We start from the raw sequence: 18,044 nt of genomic DNA on the forward strand, positions 1-18,044 counted from the left end.
GATGTCATAAATAAGAAATTTGGAAAGATAGAGGTAGTTTTAGACATCTGCCCCTAGAATAGATTAACACCCTCAGGCTAAGCAAGAGAGCAGATGGGCCTGGAAAGGCTGTGTCCTGCCTCACCCTGGGGGAGGCGGCAGAGGAGAGGATGTAAATCCCATACAAAATGTGGGAAATCTATGAGGCAAGCCACATGTTCCCACCTCTAGGAAAGCCTAGGGAATTAGTAGCTGCAGGGAATTCCCTCACATGGGGCACAATGCAGGAGAAGAAGAGTATGGCAGTAAGGAAGTCTGGTTAGAAGGGCCTTTAATTGCCCCATGTGGTGGTCCCAGAGTGGTGAGGAAGCTGCTAGAGAGGAGCGGAAGTGTGTGCACGCGTGTGTCTGTGTGAGGGTGTGTGTGTGAATGGGTACGCGTGTGTGTGAGAGTGTGTGTGCGTGCATGAGTGTGCATTTGAGAGAGAGAGAGGCAGAGAAGAAACAGAGGGAGACAGAGAGATCATGGAAGGAAGGCAGGCAAGGAGGTGTATGGAGAGGGCTCACAAGCAGGGGAGGAAGATATAGTTGTGCTCTGCTCCAACTGACAACTGGAGATTAGATGGGAACAAGGACCTCAGAAATGTGTCAGAGCAGGGCAATGAGGGCAAACTGGGACCTAAATGGAAGCTTGCTCCCCACCCACATCTCTGCCTCCCATCATGCTCTGCAACATGTAGGTCCCTCAAAATAAGTCAAACCAAGGATAGGGAGGGAGACCCAGAATTGAGTAAGATAAGCATTTGGCACCAGGTAGAGATCATGGAAAGACAAAGAAAGTTAAGTCTTTTGCTCATCTGAGTTTGTGGGTTGAGTTAAATAAGCCCACCCATTTCCTCTTCGGCCCTCCTTCTCTTCCCTCCCATTCAGCCTATCTGGATTAGAGTGGTTTTCACTCACACTAATGGTTTTTCTAAGGTTAGAGGGGCATGTCTTTGCCAGACATTGGATATACAGTTAGTGTTCAGGGGACACTTCTCAGGAGAGTCTTAAAACAAAGGTCCCCGTCCCAGTCTGGCCCAGTCTGGTGCTGACCACCTTCAAGGCCCCTGATTATTGGACAATGCGCCATCAACAGTGAAGATGTAGACCCTCCCCTGATGTTCTAAACTTCATCCAACTGCCAACTTTTGTACTGCCAAAGGTGGACGGAGCCCAATAATGACTGACATTGAATTTCCCACTCCACTTGGCCAAAGGGGAGCTCAAAGCAGATTCAAGTTTGATTAGGAGAAATGGAAGAAGCAGAATATTTCCTGAACCCAAGTGCTGTGGCGGATGCAAACCCAGGCCTGATATGTCTGCATGTTGTATCATGAACAAAGGCTTAGGACAGTTCCTTGTTTGGTTTGGTTTTCAAGGAGAGAGGAGGCAAAAATAACTGTAAAAATCCTCAACTTCACCCTCATGGAGATGTCTCCATTACTAGAGACAATGATAGGGATGGAGAAAATCCCCTCCCACTGAGTAAACGTCCTTCTGAGAGGAGCACAATTCGGAGGGTTGAAGATTTGAGTTCTCACCAGAGCTCAGAGGACAGCCCTATGGCTCACCTTGGCCAGAAGGTGAAGAAAGTATGGGTTTGGAGCCACATAGCTCGGGGTTCAAATCCCAGGTCTGCCATTTATAGCTGTGTATCCTTAGGCATTCTTCTTTACTTCTCAAAGACTCAGTTTCCTCACTGACTACATGGGGATAATAGTATTGACCTCATAAGAGTGGTTGTTGGATTAGAAAAGATAATATCTCCACATAACACTCAGCTTAGTGTCTGTGCCACAGTGGGATTGCAATAGATGGCAGCTGTCATTGTTATTATTACTCTTAGATACATCTGAAAGTTCTAGTAGGAAAGATGTTTTAGACCTGATTCCTTTTTTGGAATCCCCCACTTCCTGACACTTTTAGGAATTCTCTAGGATGTTTTCATTCTACTTGGCATAGACCCATTATGGTTGCTAGCAAAACTGGATGGGTCATTAGGCACTGAGTTCAATTTTTTCACAGATTCAAGGAGTAAAATATAATCAAGAATTCCTGGCCTAGTGCATTTAAAACCATCAGCTTCCAACTATCCTCAGCACTTGAAGCACTTCCTTTTTTGGAAGACAAAAAGTAATCATAGTTATCATTCTAGATTGCCACCTTTTCTACTCATTTCCACACTATCATAGCACGAGAATGCTTGGGTTAAGAATCATAATTTGTACTGTGCATTGTTGGCTATTTTTTCCTGTCATGAACATAGGCACTACAAATATTGGCAAAAAAGGAAGGCTTAATGACAAAAGAACTAACTGCCTTTAAGATGGTTTGATGGTCCATCTCTCTGTGGTGTTACTTCTTGGTCCTTCTCCATTTTAGATGTCCTCATTAAAAAAATTATATATATGTATGCATATTGTAGCAATTTGATACAGTTATGAATCCCAAAAATAGATATTGGATTATGTTTGTAATCTGATCTGTACCCGAGCATGACTGAGTTATGATTAGGGCGTTGAGTCCCCACCCACCAAGGGGAGGGGACTCAGATAAAAGGCATGGCAAAGAACAGTGTTGAGGGTTTCTGATGTTGGAGTTTGATGCTGAAGACTTAAGCTGGAGCCCTGGAAAGTAAGCTCACAGAGGAAAGAGAAGCAAGCCCCAGGAAGAAAAGAATCTTGAACTCAGAGAGAAGCAAGACCCTGGAAGGGAGGAACCCAGGAAGCCTGAACCCTCATAGTGATTGGCAGCCATCTTGCTCCAACAAGTGAAACAGACTTTGATGAGGGAAGTAATTATGCTTTATGGCCTGGTATCTGTAAGTTCCTACCCCAAATAAATATTCTTTATAAAAACCAACCAACTTCCGGTATTTTGCATCAGCACCCTTTTGGCTGACATATATATATGTATGTATATGTATACATACATATTTGCCCTTCTTGGCACAACTGCCACCCCTCTAATATGATAAACAGAACCATCTAGCTTTTCATGTGCCCCAATTTTGTTAAATTGAGCTATAATGGATGCAGGTTGTGGCATCTTCTTGCACATCACTGGTTGGAAGATTTGTCCTGGTTGTTTAAACTTTTCTCTTCTAAACCCAGATCTCTTCATGGATACTTGGTTACTGGCATCCAGCCAGAGGAGTCTAGGTGTTCTTGAGAATCATATTTAAACAGAAGCAAGGTTTCTCTGGACTGTGAGTCGGACCATCTAGCACATGGTCTTAAAAGAGTTTAATAGAGCAGGAGGAGACATCTTAATCAACAGGGGAAAGGATGGGCTAGAGACTGGCATTCACAGAAGAGGGACCAGGAAGTACAACTCAGAACACTAGGGGGAGTACCCTCAGAGAGAGCCTGAGGGGATTACGAGCAATGGCAAGCAGTGACAGCTCAATGGCCAGAAGGGGGGACACTGGAATCAGGGGCAAAGAGAGAGCTATAAGGCAATTCACTATTTTGTGTAGGCTCGGTAGTTACACAGCATGAAAGCAATTAAGTGCCAGGGCAGTGTGGACTCGGGTGTGTGTGTGTGCATGTGTATGTGACATGAAGCTACCAAAAGCCTCTAGATGCCAATGGGTACCCCCCAAATGTTACTGTAAATGAAATAAATGATAAAGATGGAGAGGCAAGGGGACAAAGCCAAGGCAGCATAGTGTGCTGGTTAAGAGCTTGAGCTCAGGGGCCCAGCAGCCTGGCCTGGGGCCCTGCTCTGCCTCTTCCTGGCTGTGTAACTTGAACAAGTTGTGTAGCCTCAGTTTTCTCATCTGTAAAATAGGGATAAAAATACGACCTGCAGGATATATAATGTCCAGCATCTGTCCCTGCAATATTATTTAGGACAACTCCAAGTCCCAAAAATGTCCCCACATCACACCTCTTCTTCCCTCTCCCAGCCCTCAGCAACTCCCATGGCCACTGTCTCCACATCAATGATACAATTTCTTCAATTGCTAGAGTCACAATAGTTCTATAGTAGAATACCAGTAAGTCCACTCTAATCCATATTTTATTCCTCCATCCTGTGGACCCTGGGATGGCGATGTCCACTCCACCTCTAAATTGAGAGAGGGCTTAGATTCCATGTGGTTGTTGGATATGATTTTCCTGCTTGCAGTTGTAGACACTCTTGGTTCCCTGGTATGGTGGTTGACCATCTTCACCTCCCTGTTGGCTGACTGTCCAACGAACCAGAGAGTAGAAGTGGCAACTCTGCTGAGCCTCAGGGCCCAGCTGGCACATGGACAGTCCAGAGACTCAAGTCTCCTGGGCATACACCAACCCCAGCATCAACCACAGGTTCAGTAAAAGTGACAGAAGAGGTATGTGTAGAGAGGTCACATCTAAGTCCAACTCCACCACACTCAGGAGCACAAATTCCAAAGTAGGGCCCACTGAAAAGGACCTGAACTCCAGAGCCATCTTCCATGACCATAGAACCTGTGTGTTTCTGTAGCCCTCAGGAGAACCAGTACCTGGGATTGTATCTACTTCTGCTGTCTCTATCCTACCACAACCCATTGAATGTACTGGGGGAGAGTGTAAATTACAATGTAAACTATAATCCATGCTGGGCAGCAGTGCTCCAAAATATATTCACTAAATGTAATGAATGTGCCACAATGATGAAAGAGGTTGTTGATGTGGGAGGAGTGGAGTGGGGTGGGTTGTAGGGTATATGGGATCCTTTTACATTTTTTAATGTAACATTTTTTTGTGATTTACATATCTTTAAAAAAAAGGCAATTAAATTAAAAAATTTCCAAAAAAAATACGACCTGCATCAGAGGCTTGTTGTAAGGACTAAATGAGTTAACATACATATGAAACCAAGATCAGACCCTGGTACCAATAAACCACTCAATAAAGTTAGCATTTACCATTATGTATATAGCACGATAACAATTTATAAGTCTCTACTAATGAGTAGAGTCCTGGGAATAGGGCATGCAATGTTTCAAGGGTAGAATCTGTACTTGCACAAAGTTTTGTCTATTATGGTCTACGGTTTCTAAAACTACGTTGTTTTTTTTACTATGTAGATGCTAAGGTGATGAACAAAATGTGAAATAAAATTTTTATTTAAACCATGGGAGGTTTTAGTTACTTGGTGCTTTCTCAAACAAATACTGAAGTACAATTAATGCTAAATAAGATAATTATGATGACTACTCCCATAGCATTTACCACAAACGGGGTGTTCTTTTAGTACCTCATCTATATAAACTCATTTCTTTTTTTACAGCTCTAGAGAGTAGTTTATATTTCTTATCTATTTATTTTTCACATCTAGAGAAACTAAGAAACACCCCAAATTACAAAGCCAGTAAGTGGTAGAGCTGGGATTCAAACTCAAGCCCCCTGGCTCACATTCTTACCCACACATTCTTACTCACAACACTACAAAGCCCCTTTCCGCATGGCTCCACAGTGCTCTGACATTTAAAATGGGTCCTCACATTTGAAAATGTAAGGAACCACCCACGCTTGAAGAATAAGGCCAGCCTTTTACAAGAGGGATAGGAGAAAAGGAAATTCATTCCAAAATGCATGACGATTGGGGAAGCAGATTTGGCCCAGTGGTTAGGGCGTCCATCTACCACATGGGAGGTCTGCGGTTCAAACCCAGGGCCTCCTTGACCCGTGTGGAGCTGGCCCATGCGCAGTGCTGATGCGTGCAAGGAGTGCCCTGCCACGCAGGGGTGTCCCCCGCGTAGGGGAGCCCCACGCGCAAGGAGTGCACCCCATAAGGAGAGCCGCCCAGTGTGAAAAAAAAAGTGCAGCCTGCCTAAGAATGGCACCACACACACAGAGAGCTGACACAACAAGATGACGCAACAAAAAGAGACACAGATTCCAGGTGCTGCTGACAAGAATACAAGCGGGCACAGAGGAGCACACAGAGAATGGACACAGAGAGTAGACAACTGTGGGGGGCGGGGAAGGGGAGAGAAAAAAAAGTATGATGATTGGACGTAAGGGCTTCTTATGTTGCCTGTGTGCACAGGACTGAAAGGCTTAGGGTTTGGGATCATGGATGGAGGGTGGAATGAGAGTCAGCAAAGCTGGTCTCCACATCCCAAGGTGGTTTATCACTAGAAGTCCCTGCTCTGAGACCCGTCAGAACACCGTTGGTGGGGCCGACCCGGGGCTGGGTGGCGGCAGGGTGGGGGCAGCTGACTTACCGGCCGGGGCAGACTGTACTGGTACATTTCTGGGCGGTAGGTGGGCACCCACTGCACCCCCGCCCTGGGCCGCGTCATGGTGCCGGGCGCACTGGTCACCACCTCCGAGTAGGGCAGGTGCTGTGCTGAGCCGTAAGCCTCCTGGTGCCGGCCCTGGCCCGCGTGGCCGGCGGACGCCAGGCTGAAGGCCTCCTCCAGCAGCATGTGCATCTGCTGCCTGACCTCATCGATGGACGGCTGGGAGCTCAGCGTGGACGTCTCCGAGTGGCCTTTCACCTGCCGCGACCTGGCGTAGCCCCGCGGCTCATTCACTCTGTCGATGTTGGTTTCCTCTATGATTTCCGGCTCAGTCTGTGGGATCAAGCAAAAGCCCATTGATGTGCTCATTATCTTTGCTTCTCATTAATGTCTGTAACTTAGTCTGAAGTGTTCATCGTGGACATGGATGTACTAATTTAAGTGCTACCCTGGGTGCCCATTCAGGAATTCATACTCCGGGGTTGTCACCTCACGTTCTATCAGTAAGGCACAAGCCTGCCGTCCATGTGCACTTCGGTTAGCCGCAGACTCAATGCCACGGGCCTTGCTAATTAACATAATGAAGGTGAGAAACAGATTTTCATTGGTGAAGTTAATTGTATTCTCTAAAATCTTTTAAAGGCAGTCCCCGACTCTTGTGCCTCTTGGGCATAAGAATCTAGAGCAGCTGTAGTAGTAATCATCCGAATAGTAAAACACTGCCTCAGATTGAGGTTCTGACCTGAACCAGAAACTTCAGGGGTGGGGCCCAGCAATCTTGTTTTAATAGGCCGTCCAGGAGAGTCTGATAACCCCTCAAGTTTGAGGCCCAATGTTCTAGAATGTTCTCCTGCCTTCCTCCATGTAAGCTTTTCACAGAGAGCAGTACCTCGACGGGCAGAGAGCTGGGACTTCACTGAGCTTTCAAGGCAGGCTGCCTGGACTGTCTTGTGCTTGCCTGCCAATGAATACTTGTTTAGTAAGTGCTTGTAGGTGTGGCAGATTTTGGTATGATTTGCTTTCATAATAACCTGACAGTACACCTGTGGCAGGGAAGAGTTATTCCACGTCCACTTCAAATGTTTCTGCGGCTACCACTGTCTGCTAAAAGAACTTGAGAGTTCTGTGTGAATTTACTTGCTTAGATCTGTTTGCCAACCCCTCTCCATCCATTACATATGTAATACAAAGTCATCTTTTAAAAATTAGAAAGTACTGTTAAGGAAGAAAAAACAAAAAAACCTAAAACTAAATTTCCCTTATCACCAGCATCCATTAACATTCTACCTGAGCATGTGTGTGTACCCCTCCTCCTACCTGAGCATGTGTGTGTACCCCTCCTCCTACCTGAGCATGTGTGTGTACCCCTCCTCCTACCTGAACATGTGTGTGTACCCCTCCTCCTACCTGAGCATGTGTGTGTACCCCTCCTCCTACCTGAGCATGTGTGTGTACCCCTCCTCCTACCTGAGCATGTGTGTGTACCCCTCCTCCTACCTGAGCATGTGTGTGTACCCCTCCTCCTACCTGAGCATGTGTGTGTACCCCTCCTCCTACCTGAGCATGTGTGTGTACCCCTCCTCCTACCTGAGCATGTGTGTGTACCCCTCCTACCTGAGCATGTGTGTGTACCCCTCCTCCTACCTGAATGTGTGTATACCCCTCCTCCTACCTGAGCATGTGTGTGTACCCCTCCTACCTGAGCATGTGTGTGTACCCCTCCTCCTACCTGAGCATGTGTATACCCCTCCTCCTACCTGAGCATATGTGTGTACCCCTCCTCCTACCTGAGCATGTGTGTGTACCCCTCCTCCTACCTGAGCATGTGTATACCCCTCCTCCTACCTGAGCATGTGTGTGTACCCCTCCTCCTACCTGAATGTGTGTATACCCCTCCTCCTACCTGAGCATGTGTGTGTACCCCTCCTACCTGAGCATGTGTGTGTACCCCTCCTCCTACCTGAGCATGTGTGTATACCCCTCCTCCTACCTGAGCATGTGTATACCCCTCCTCCTACCTGAGCATGTGTGTGTACCCCTCCTCCTACATGAATGTATGTATACCCCTCCTCCTACCTGAGCATGTGTGTGTACCCCTCCTACCTGAGCATGTGTGTGTACCCCTCCTCCTACCTGAGCATGTGTGTATACCCCTCCTCCTACCTGAGCATGTGTGTATACCCCTCCTCTGTCCACACATGCCCATTTAAAAATATTTATGCATTTAGATCCTGGTTCTGGTTTCTTCTGCTGCTGCTTTTACATATAGTGACTTTTCTCCTACCTGGGTGCTACCACTTAGCAGCTGTGTGATCATGGACAATGTCTTAGCTTAGGTTCCCCCCAAAAGCAGTGCTCCAAACACAGACCTATATGCAGATAATTTATTTTGGAAAATAATCCTCACAATAGGAGTGGAGCCTAGGACCAGGAAATTGTGGAATCATTCAGGGGTGGGTTGTGAGTCAGTGATTGCTGTGGACCACTGAGGTCAGTCTCGCTGGAGACCCTGTGCGTCGTGTAACGAAGTTTTATCTAGCAGTTCTTGTCCCTGTTAGTCAAGGGCTGTCCTAGAGAAGGCCATGGCACGCTGAGGTCCATGCATGGGCCAGACTGGCGGAATGGGCTCCTAAAGGTGTTCAGTGGCAGAGAAGCCTCAGGGAAGAAAGCAAGATATAGGGGGCTATGACACAGGTTGCTGCTCTGATTGGCAGATTACCACAGCAACAGCCAGATCCGCGAGTTGTGCCGAGAAGATGAAAGAGGGCATAAAAGGTGTTCTAACCATGAAAGTTACTTGACTGTTTTGTGCTTTAGTTTCCTCATCTGTAAAATGAGGATAATAAGAGACCCTGCATCGAAGAGTCTTATGAGAATTAAGTAAGAGCAAATATTTAAGGAGTTTAGAACAGTAGCACATGGTAAAAACACTATCATAGCAGTTGCTCTCATCATCCTCATTATCATTATTATTACTTTCTTTCACTCAACTGCACATAGTTCTCATGTAATTACTTTATATATAAAGCACTAGGTTGTATAAAGGGTCCTGGGGAGCTCATTCATAAAGTGAAGTCTTTCTTTACTACTATAGATGGAGCATCAGAACTTTGCTATATTTCCCTTTTTAAAAATTTATTTACTGTTCTTTAGTATTAATACATGCTCATTAGAGAAGAAATTGAAAATACTGAAAGCACAAAAAAGAAGTTAGACCTCTATAATCTTACCACCCAGATCTAGGGCTTGGTTATAGTGCAAGATGGAAAAAAAACAAAAAACAAGGTTCTCTATCAACCTTCAAGTTAAGATGTAGTGATAAGCATTTATAGTAAGTCATTTAAAATACTGTTTTTATATTAAAACAAGCAAAGGTAGATTATGGAGTAGAAAGCAAAATTTCATTTGCGATAACAAACAAGAACTCAAAGATATTTCAGGCGTGAATGCATGCCCCCAAACCCTGGTATGAGAGATGGACGCACTGAGGCGCTTCTGACATTAGGGGATCTTTAGGGAGAGCCTTGCGGTCATTCCTCTCAGGACAATGTGTTCTATGTCACATATGCTAGCCACCAGCCAAAGGCCTATAAGGCTGCCCGCTGAGATTTTGCCTTGCAACATCTTTGGTGATGACCGAAATTGGACCGGCTGGCTGGGCAGACAGGACACACAGCGTCTTCCTTGGTGCAGCGTAAGATGGGGCTAAGGACCGTTAAGTCCAGTTGGGAGGATTAAATAACCAATGAGTGGTCTGTCCTGGATATGCATCATCTCTTGGATTTTAAATGACTTTAAGGGTCATGGGCAAAACTTCTGAAGAAATGTTTTTCACATTATATCGAACATTCTGAATTTCAGAAGCTGAAGGGGCTTTAGGAGACCATTTAATTCAAGCCCCACTTTACAGATGAGGGGTCCAGGCCAGAGCTGTGGGGTGACTGGCTCAAAGTCACCCAGAGGCAGGCAGTGGCCAAAGGTGGCTCTCCCAGCCCACTGGCCCATGTCCAGCTCCTCACATCACCCCCTTTTTAAAAAATAACATTTTATTGAAATATATCACTTATACATGAACGTATGTAAACAGTAAGTGTGCAGTAAAATTTGTGAATTTACAAAACGTCATATCCTCATACAAGGCTCCCACCACCAACACCCTGCATTGTTGTGAAGCATTTGTTACAAACTACGAAAGAGCTTCGTCAAAATGTTACTACCAACTATGGTCCATAACTTACATTTGGTGTATTTTTCCCCTAACCCACCCACTTACTAATCCCCTAATTAGTATAATATATTTGTTATCATTCGTGAGAGAGCATTCTCCTATTTGTTCCATCATCCACCACTGGATTCCCTATTCCACACTCCCACGCTTTGTACAGTCCATTCAAAGTGTACACTACGTGGCTCTCATTTTCATCACAGAGTACACACGTCGCCTCTCATATCTCCTCGTTGATGCTACCCACATGCTGCCCTTCCTCTCTACATTCCGAGTCTCTCTAATAAATAATGGATGCTTAAACTACTCCCCAGTGGAAGATTAATGGTACTGGGGCAAGCCTGTCTATAGTTTTCCTGCCCTGAGCTGCCCTGCACATTTCCAGTCAAACTGGTGGATCTAATATTATGTGAATTTACACCTGTGACTTAGGCAGGGTGAAAATATACTCCTAGTAACATCACCCTACTCTTCTACTCCCCCAGGTGCTAGGGTGGTTCTCTGAGTAAGGCTGATGGGAAAGATGCTACTTTTGCTGGGGAGCCCCCCTTCCCCATTCAACCCATGACCACTCTGCCAATGGAAATTAACCTCTGCTTCCCTCCAAAAGGTTTCTTTTCTACATGGGGGGCCCCCCCTTTAAGTGCCAGGCCCAGAGCCACAACCTAAGCTTGACCTCTTATTGGCTTCAACCACGTGTTAAGGCTCTGGGTTGGGGATTGTGGCTACAACAATCAATAAGACACTGATTTGGCCATCAAGAAGCTCCCAGTCTATGGAAGGAGACAAATAACAGCAACAACAATAATGGCAGCTAATAGTTATTAAATGCTTCCATGCCAGACACTGTTCTACTTTAGTGTTTTTAAGTACTTTATACATATTGACTCTTCATATCCTCTGCAGTGGCCAGCGGATGGGGAGAGGTGAGGGTTGGGGTAGTGGCAGGGGCTGGCAATGCTCCAGCATTTAAAATCTTCATCCTATTTCATATGCATAGAAAACATCTCGAAGGAGACATGCACGAATGTCAAAATGCTCATAGTAGTTATTTCTGGTGGTAGGATTTGAGTGGGCTTCAATTTTCTTCTTTTTGATTATCTGTGTTTTCTAATTTCCTATCCCCAAATAGACACTCCTTGATTAATTTTCTAGAAATTTTATTGAAGTACATCTTGATTAGTTTATAAAAATAGTTTAAAAAAAATAGTTTTCCAGCCCTTTCAGGAGTATGAGACTGGAAAGCACGTATGGTAAATTCCAGGTTAAAGAGGAGCTGTCCCTGATACACACGAAAGCAGCCATCAGTCAGAGGGCAGCACTGGGAGGCACTGGGGAGGCTTGTCTTGGCTCCTGTCTCCCTGTTTCTGTCAAATAAAAGCAAAAAGTATTTTCAGAAGGGCAAGTGAAGCCAGTAGGCATGTTATCTGTTATCTGGAAAATGGGTACAACCTCCCTTGGGGATGAGATGATGTAACACAAGTAGAAAAATCCAGCACAGGCTGACACATCACAGGTCCTCAAATGGATCTGGGCCAAGCTGGCTTGCCCCACGTCAGCTTTCCTGTTCCTCCCTTTTCAAGGAGGGCCCAGCTTTTGCCACAGATTCTCTGGCTTTTATGGTGAGGAAAAGGAAGGAGGGTTGGCAACAAGAGGTAGAAGGCGAGTGAGCTGTAGAAGAGTTGTGGAGAGGTGCAGAAGGTATTACAGCATTATGAGAAGAAGCATTGAAAGTATGATTGGGCATGACGTATTTCCATTCACATGTATGAGAAATATGAGTAACGCAGTAGAATCATTTCAAAATGACTTTTGGTGGCATGGTTCTTTTGACTTAAATACTGCTCTCAGACTGAACCATCTGGGGCATGATTTTGTAAACAGAATATATACACACACATATACACATATATAACATTTTTTTCAGAATACAGGATTATACTAAACATACTATTTTGAAACCTTTTTTAATCCAGGAATACTGAAAATAAATTTCTCCATCAATAAGTATGCTTACAGGGAGTGTTTAAATTATTTCACAGCATTTTGTTCTATGGTGTTTTCAGACTATATTTAGCAGCCCTGTACTTTAGATGATTTCCCATTGTCTTACGATATAAGCAAAGCTGCAATGTGCTTGTGGTTAAAACTCTGTATGTAACCATAGCTTTCTCCTTAGGTTAAATTCTCAGAAGTGGGAAGATGCACATATTTAAGGTTTTGGATACTCATGGAAGTAGGTAAGGCCATTCCTTCTCCACACCTGAACACATGGGGCTCTGGTCTTGAGTAAGCGTTCAACAGTCCTTTCAGTGCGGATTTCAAAAGAGCAAAACCGCCCCACATAGCAGGGCCCATGCCATGGCTAAGTAACCATGTGCCTTCAGTATTTCTGAACCATTACAGGAACAAACCTGAAGGAAGTTACAGCCCTGCTGGAAACACAAAGTACCTCCTTCCTGGAACATAATCCAATACAGCTTAGACCTACGCCCAATCAAGCCTCTTCTGGTCATAGGGCATGTTCTGCTGCCCTAGGACTTCCCTAGAATTAAAGCTAGTTTTTATCAGATAGGAAATAAAAAGGCAAACCACTGACTGGGAGAAAATATTAGGATTTGTATCCAGACTATATAAGGAATTTCTACAAATAAATACCAAAAGACAAAAAGGAAAAAGCCAGTTAAAAAATTGGGCAAGGGGAGCAGATGTGGCTCAAGCGGTTGAGTGCTTGCTTCCCCCACAGGAGTTCTTGGATTTGGTCCCTGGTCCCTCCTAAAAATAAAGACAAACAACAAACAAACAAACAGAAAAATCAAATTAAGGGAGCCAAAGTGGCTTAAGTGCTGAACGCTGGCTTCCCACATACAAGGTCCCGGGTTCAATCCCCGACCCCAATACCTTAAAAAAAAAAGGCTTAAATAGACAGCTTAACAAAAGAAGATACAGAAATGTCCAAAAACACATGAAGAGGTATTCAAAATCATTAGTAACTAGGGAAATTATATATCACTGAAATGGCTAAAATTAAAAAGATGAGGAAGATTCTGGGAAAATGATATCAGAGTAGATCAGGCAGGGCACAGCTCTCTTACATAGCAGGGAAGAAAGGGCAGAAGGTGTCTGAGGGACCTGCCTTGGGAGTCTGCAGACCAGAAGAGTGCCACGTGCATCATCCAGGAGGGACTGGGGACAGAGAGACAAAGAGGCCAAAAGGAAAACTGTGAGCTACTGGTCCCCCACCCGCAGTGGAGAATGCTGCCCATTCCCCACCCTTGAGGTGACCAGCCTCGGTGAAGCCTGTGGCTGAGTGGACAACAGAAAATTATTATAAAGGATTAAGAAGGCCATTATATATTAATAAAAGGGCATTTCACCAAGAAGAAATAACTATAATAAATGTTTATGCACCAAACCTGGGTGCCCAGATGTACTCAAGGCCCACGCTGGCAAAACTGAAGGGAAAAATAGACGTCTTTACACCAATAGATGGAGACTTCAATATACCACTCTCAATATTGGATAGAATATCTGGACAGAGGATAAATTAGGAAGTAGAGAGCTCAAATAATATGATAAATGAACTAGACCTAACAGACATTTATAGAATATTACACCCCAAAACCATAGTATATATATTCTTCTCAAGTGCTCATAGATCTTTCTCTAGGAAAGACCTGGATTATAAATCAGTAGGCATGTTATCTGTTATCTGGTTATAAGTAAAATCTCAATAAATTTTAAAAGATTGAAATTATACAAAGCACTTTCTCTGATTATAATTGATGAAACTAGAAATCAATAACAGGCAGAAAAAGGGAAAATTCATAAATATATGGAGAATATACAACATGCTCTTGAATAACCTGTGGGTTAAAGGAGAAATTGCAAGAGAAATCAGTAAATATTTCAAGATGAATGAAAATGAGAAAACAACATACCAAAACTTATGGAGGGGGGAACTTATGGGATACAGTGAAGGTAGTGCTGAGAGGGAATCTTACAGCCTTCAATGCTTAAATTTAAAAAAGAAGAGCTAAAATCAGAGACCTAACTGCACACCTGGAGGACATAGAAAAAGAACAGCAAACTAATTTCAAAGCAAGCAGATGAAAAGAAATAACATAGGGCAGAAATAAATGAAACTGAGAATAGGGAGATCAACAAAAGCAAAAGTAGATTCTTTGAGAAGATTAACAAAATTGACAAACCCTTAACTAGACCAATAAAGAAGAAAAGAGAGAAGATCCAAATAAAATCAGAAACGAGAAGGGAGACATTATCAGTGACCCTGCAGAAACAAATAAGAGGATATTATGAATAACTATATGCCTACAAACTGGACAATGCTGAAGAGATGGACAAATTCCTAGAAACACACAAACAACCCACACTAACTCTAGAAGAAATAGAAGACCTCAACAGATAATCACAAGCAAAGAAATTAAAATAGTCATCAAAAACCTCCCCAAAATGCAAAGCCCAGGACCAGATGGCTTCACAGTGAATTCTACCAAGCATTCAAAAAAGATCTAATACCAATCTTGCTCAAACTCTTTAAAAAAATTGAACAGAAGAGAATGCTACCAAACTCATTCTATGAAGCCATCACCCTAATACTAAAGTCAAATAAAGATATTATTAAAAAAGAAAATTACAGAACAATTTGTATAATGATATAGATGGAAAAATCCTCAACAAACGACTTGCTAACTGAATCCAAAAGCACTTTAAAAGACTTGCACACCATAATCAAGTGGGTTTTTTTTACCAGGTATGCAAGGTTGGTTCAACACTAGACTATTAATCAGTGTAATACACCACATTAATAAATTGAAGAAGAAAAAAATCATACAATCATCAGAATTGAAGCAGAAAAGGCATTTGACAAAATACATCCTTTTTTTATAAAAACACTCCGACAGCTAGGAATAGAAGGAAATTTTCTCAATATGATAATGTGCTTATATGAAAAACCCACAGCTAACAATTAAAATGGTGAAAGACCAAAAGCTTTCTCTCTGAGATCGGAAACAAGATAAGAATGCCCACTGTCTCCACTGTTCTTCAATGTTGTTCTAGAAGTTCTAGCTGGAGGAATTAGGCAAGAAAAAGAAATAGGAAAGGAAGAACTAAATCTTTTGTGATTCACTGATGATATGATCCTATACATAGAACTTCCAAAAAATCTACAATAAAGTTACTAGAATTAATAGACAAGTTCAGCAAAGTGGTGGGATACAAAATTAGTGTGCAATAATCAATAGCATTGTACAACCAGCAAGATGGTGGCAGATTAAGGAGCAACTAGAGTCAGTTCCTGCCATAGGGCAGTTAGTAATCACTCAGAGCTACCTAAAGCACCCCAGGAGACCAGAAGAGCATCCTGCAACATCCTAGAAGGAATGAAAGGAGGAGACTGCCCATCTGCAAAGAAGATTCGTAAGAAAAGCGCCCCATGCCCTAGAGGCTGGTGTCCATCCTCCAATAGAGGCATAAGCTGCCTTGGCGGGAGCTGTTCTGTGGATGGAATTGAAAGCTCCACTTCCCTAAAAAGGGGAGGAAGAGAAGGTTGGGCACAAACTTCAGCTACTGATTAGTAAATTCGGTGGGCTAAAGTATAATCCTAATAACTGCTAAAGTTTGTACCTGTCCAAGCCAGAAAGAGGCCAGTAGCCGCCATCTTAACTCTGTGCCTGGCACGAGGAGAAGCAGGGCAGACTGAAAATCACAGTGCTGGTGGGGATCAGCTTCTTTCCATTCAGATCAGATTGCAGCTCTAGCCTAGGCTCCAGTCCCACCTCCGGCAGGGAGGAAGCTGGGGGAACCTGCACTAGCCTCTCTGGGAAATTATCAGCCAAGCTGCAGAGACTGGTGGGTGATCATCCTACTTTGGTGGCGTGAGCCACCCCAGGAGCTAGGCTGTGACTGGAATTGGAAGCTCCATTTTCCAAAAATGGGAGGAAGAGACAGTTGGCCACCAATTTCAGCTACTGATTAGAAAATTCAACTGGCTAAAATATAACCCTAAGAACAACTAAAGTATGAACCTGTTCAGGTTGGAAAGGGGCTGGTAGTCACCATTTTGACTCTGCCCCTGTGTGAGGGGAAGCTGGGTTGACCGAAAATCACAGTGACAGTAGAGACCGGTTTCTTTCACTCAGATGGGCCTGCAGCCCTAGCCTAGGCAGGTCCTACACCAGCCTATCCAGGTAACTGCAGGTGCAGTTGGCTGGCACATACTGAATAATCAGAAGTCTACTGGTACTGAGAGAACTGGACATCTATAGCCAAGAGAAGGAAAGAAGGCCCCTATCTCATACCTTTTACAAAAAATTAACTCAAAATAAATAAAGCTTCTAGAAGAAAATGTAGGAAATATCTTCAAGACCTTGTGGTAGGTGGTGGATTCTTAATGGAGATGAGAGGACTGAGATGGACTACTGATGTTTAATGTATGTAGGAAGTTTTAAATAGCTTTACTGTAAAAATGTGGAAATGTACACAGTTGATGGTAACACATTATAGTAAATAACAACTGGTTTATGGATGGGCATATGGCTGAAAATGGTAGTCTAGGGATGTAGATGCCAATTGGCAGAATGCTAGAGAATAATCTAGGGACTGAATAGCACAGTAAACCCAGAGGTGGATTGGAACTGTGGTTGATGGTACAGAAACAAGAGTGTCCTTTGTTAGCTAGAACAAACGTACATTACTATTGCAGGGTGTGGGAATGTGGAGGAGCATGGGAAAAGTATAACTGGAGTGACCTATGGACTATGGTTAGCAGTAATAGTGTAATATTCTTGCATCTATGCCAAAGATATACTGTGTTGATAATGCAGGAGTATGGAAAATGTGAGCCAAATGTACACTATGGATCTAGTAATAACTGGATGATGTTACTCATAATCTATAACAAATGTTCCACCTCGGTGTGATGTGTTGATAGAGGAGTATTATTTGGTAATTCTGCACATGTGCATGATTGTTTAGTAAGTTTACAACTTTAACATAAAAATGATAATAGGGTAGGTTGGAGGGAAAATACACCAAATGTAAGATAGGATCTATAATTAGTAGTAAGACTTTGACAATATTCTTTGATAATTTGTAACAAATGTTTCACGACAATGCAAGGTTTGGTGGAGGCTAATGTATGGGACCCCTGTATGAAGTTATGCATGTTTGCTTTGTAAGTTCACAACTTTTACTATACACTTATTGTTTGTGTATGTTCATGTATGAGTGATATACTTCAATAAAAAGATTCAATATCTTTTCTATATACTACTAATGAGCAAACTGAGGAGAAAGTCAGAAAAAAATTCTATTTACAATAGTGACTAAAAGAATCAGATATTTAGAAATAAACTTAACCAAGGACATAAAGGACCTGTATTCATGAAACTATGAAACATTACTAAAAGAAATGAAAGAAGACCTAAATAAATGGAAGGACATTCTGTGCTCATGAATTGGAAGACTAAATATCATTAAAAGGTCAGTTCTACCCAAGCTCATTTACAGATTCAATGCAATCCAATAAAAATTCCAACTGCCTTTTTTCCCCCAGAAT

General features: G+C 43.2%; 1 protein-coding gene across 1 annotated transcript in view; it reads right to left on the bottom strand.

The window, feature by feature from the left end:
- Window positions 1-18,044, bottom strand: part of KIAA1549L (KIAA1549 like) — a 318,974-nt gene that overhangs the window by 27,414 nt on the left and 273,516 nt on the right. The window contains exon 17 of the mRNA XM_071218358.1: window positions 6,220-6,570. Within this exon, the coding sequence (XP_071074459.1) occupies window positions 6,220-6,570 (351 nt within the window). The remainder of the gene's footprint in view (window positions 1-6,219; window positions 6,571-18,044) is intronic.

Source organism: Dasypus novemcinctus, chromosome 10 (assembly GCF_030445035.2).
Source record: "Dasypus novemcinctus isolate mDasNov1 chromosome 10, mDasNov1.1.hap2, whole genome shotgun sequence".
Lineage (NCBI taxonomy): Eukaryota > Metazoa > Chordata > Mammalia > Cingulata > Dasypodidae > Dasypus > Dasypus novemcinctus.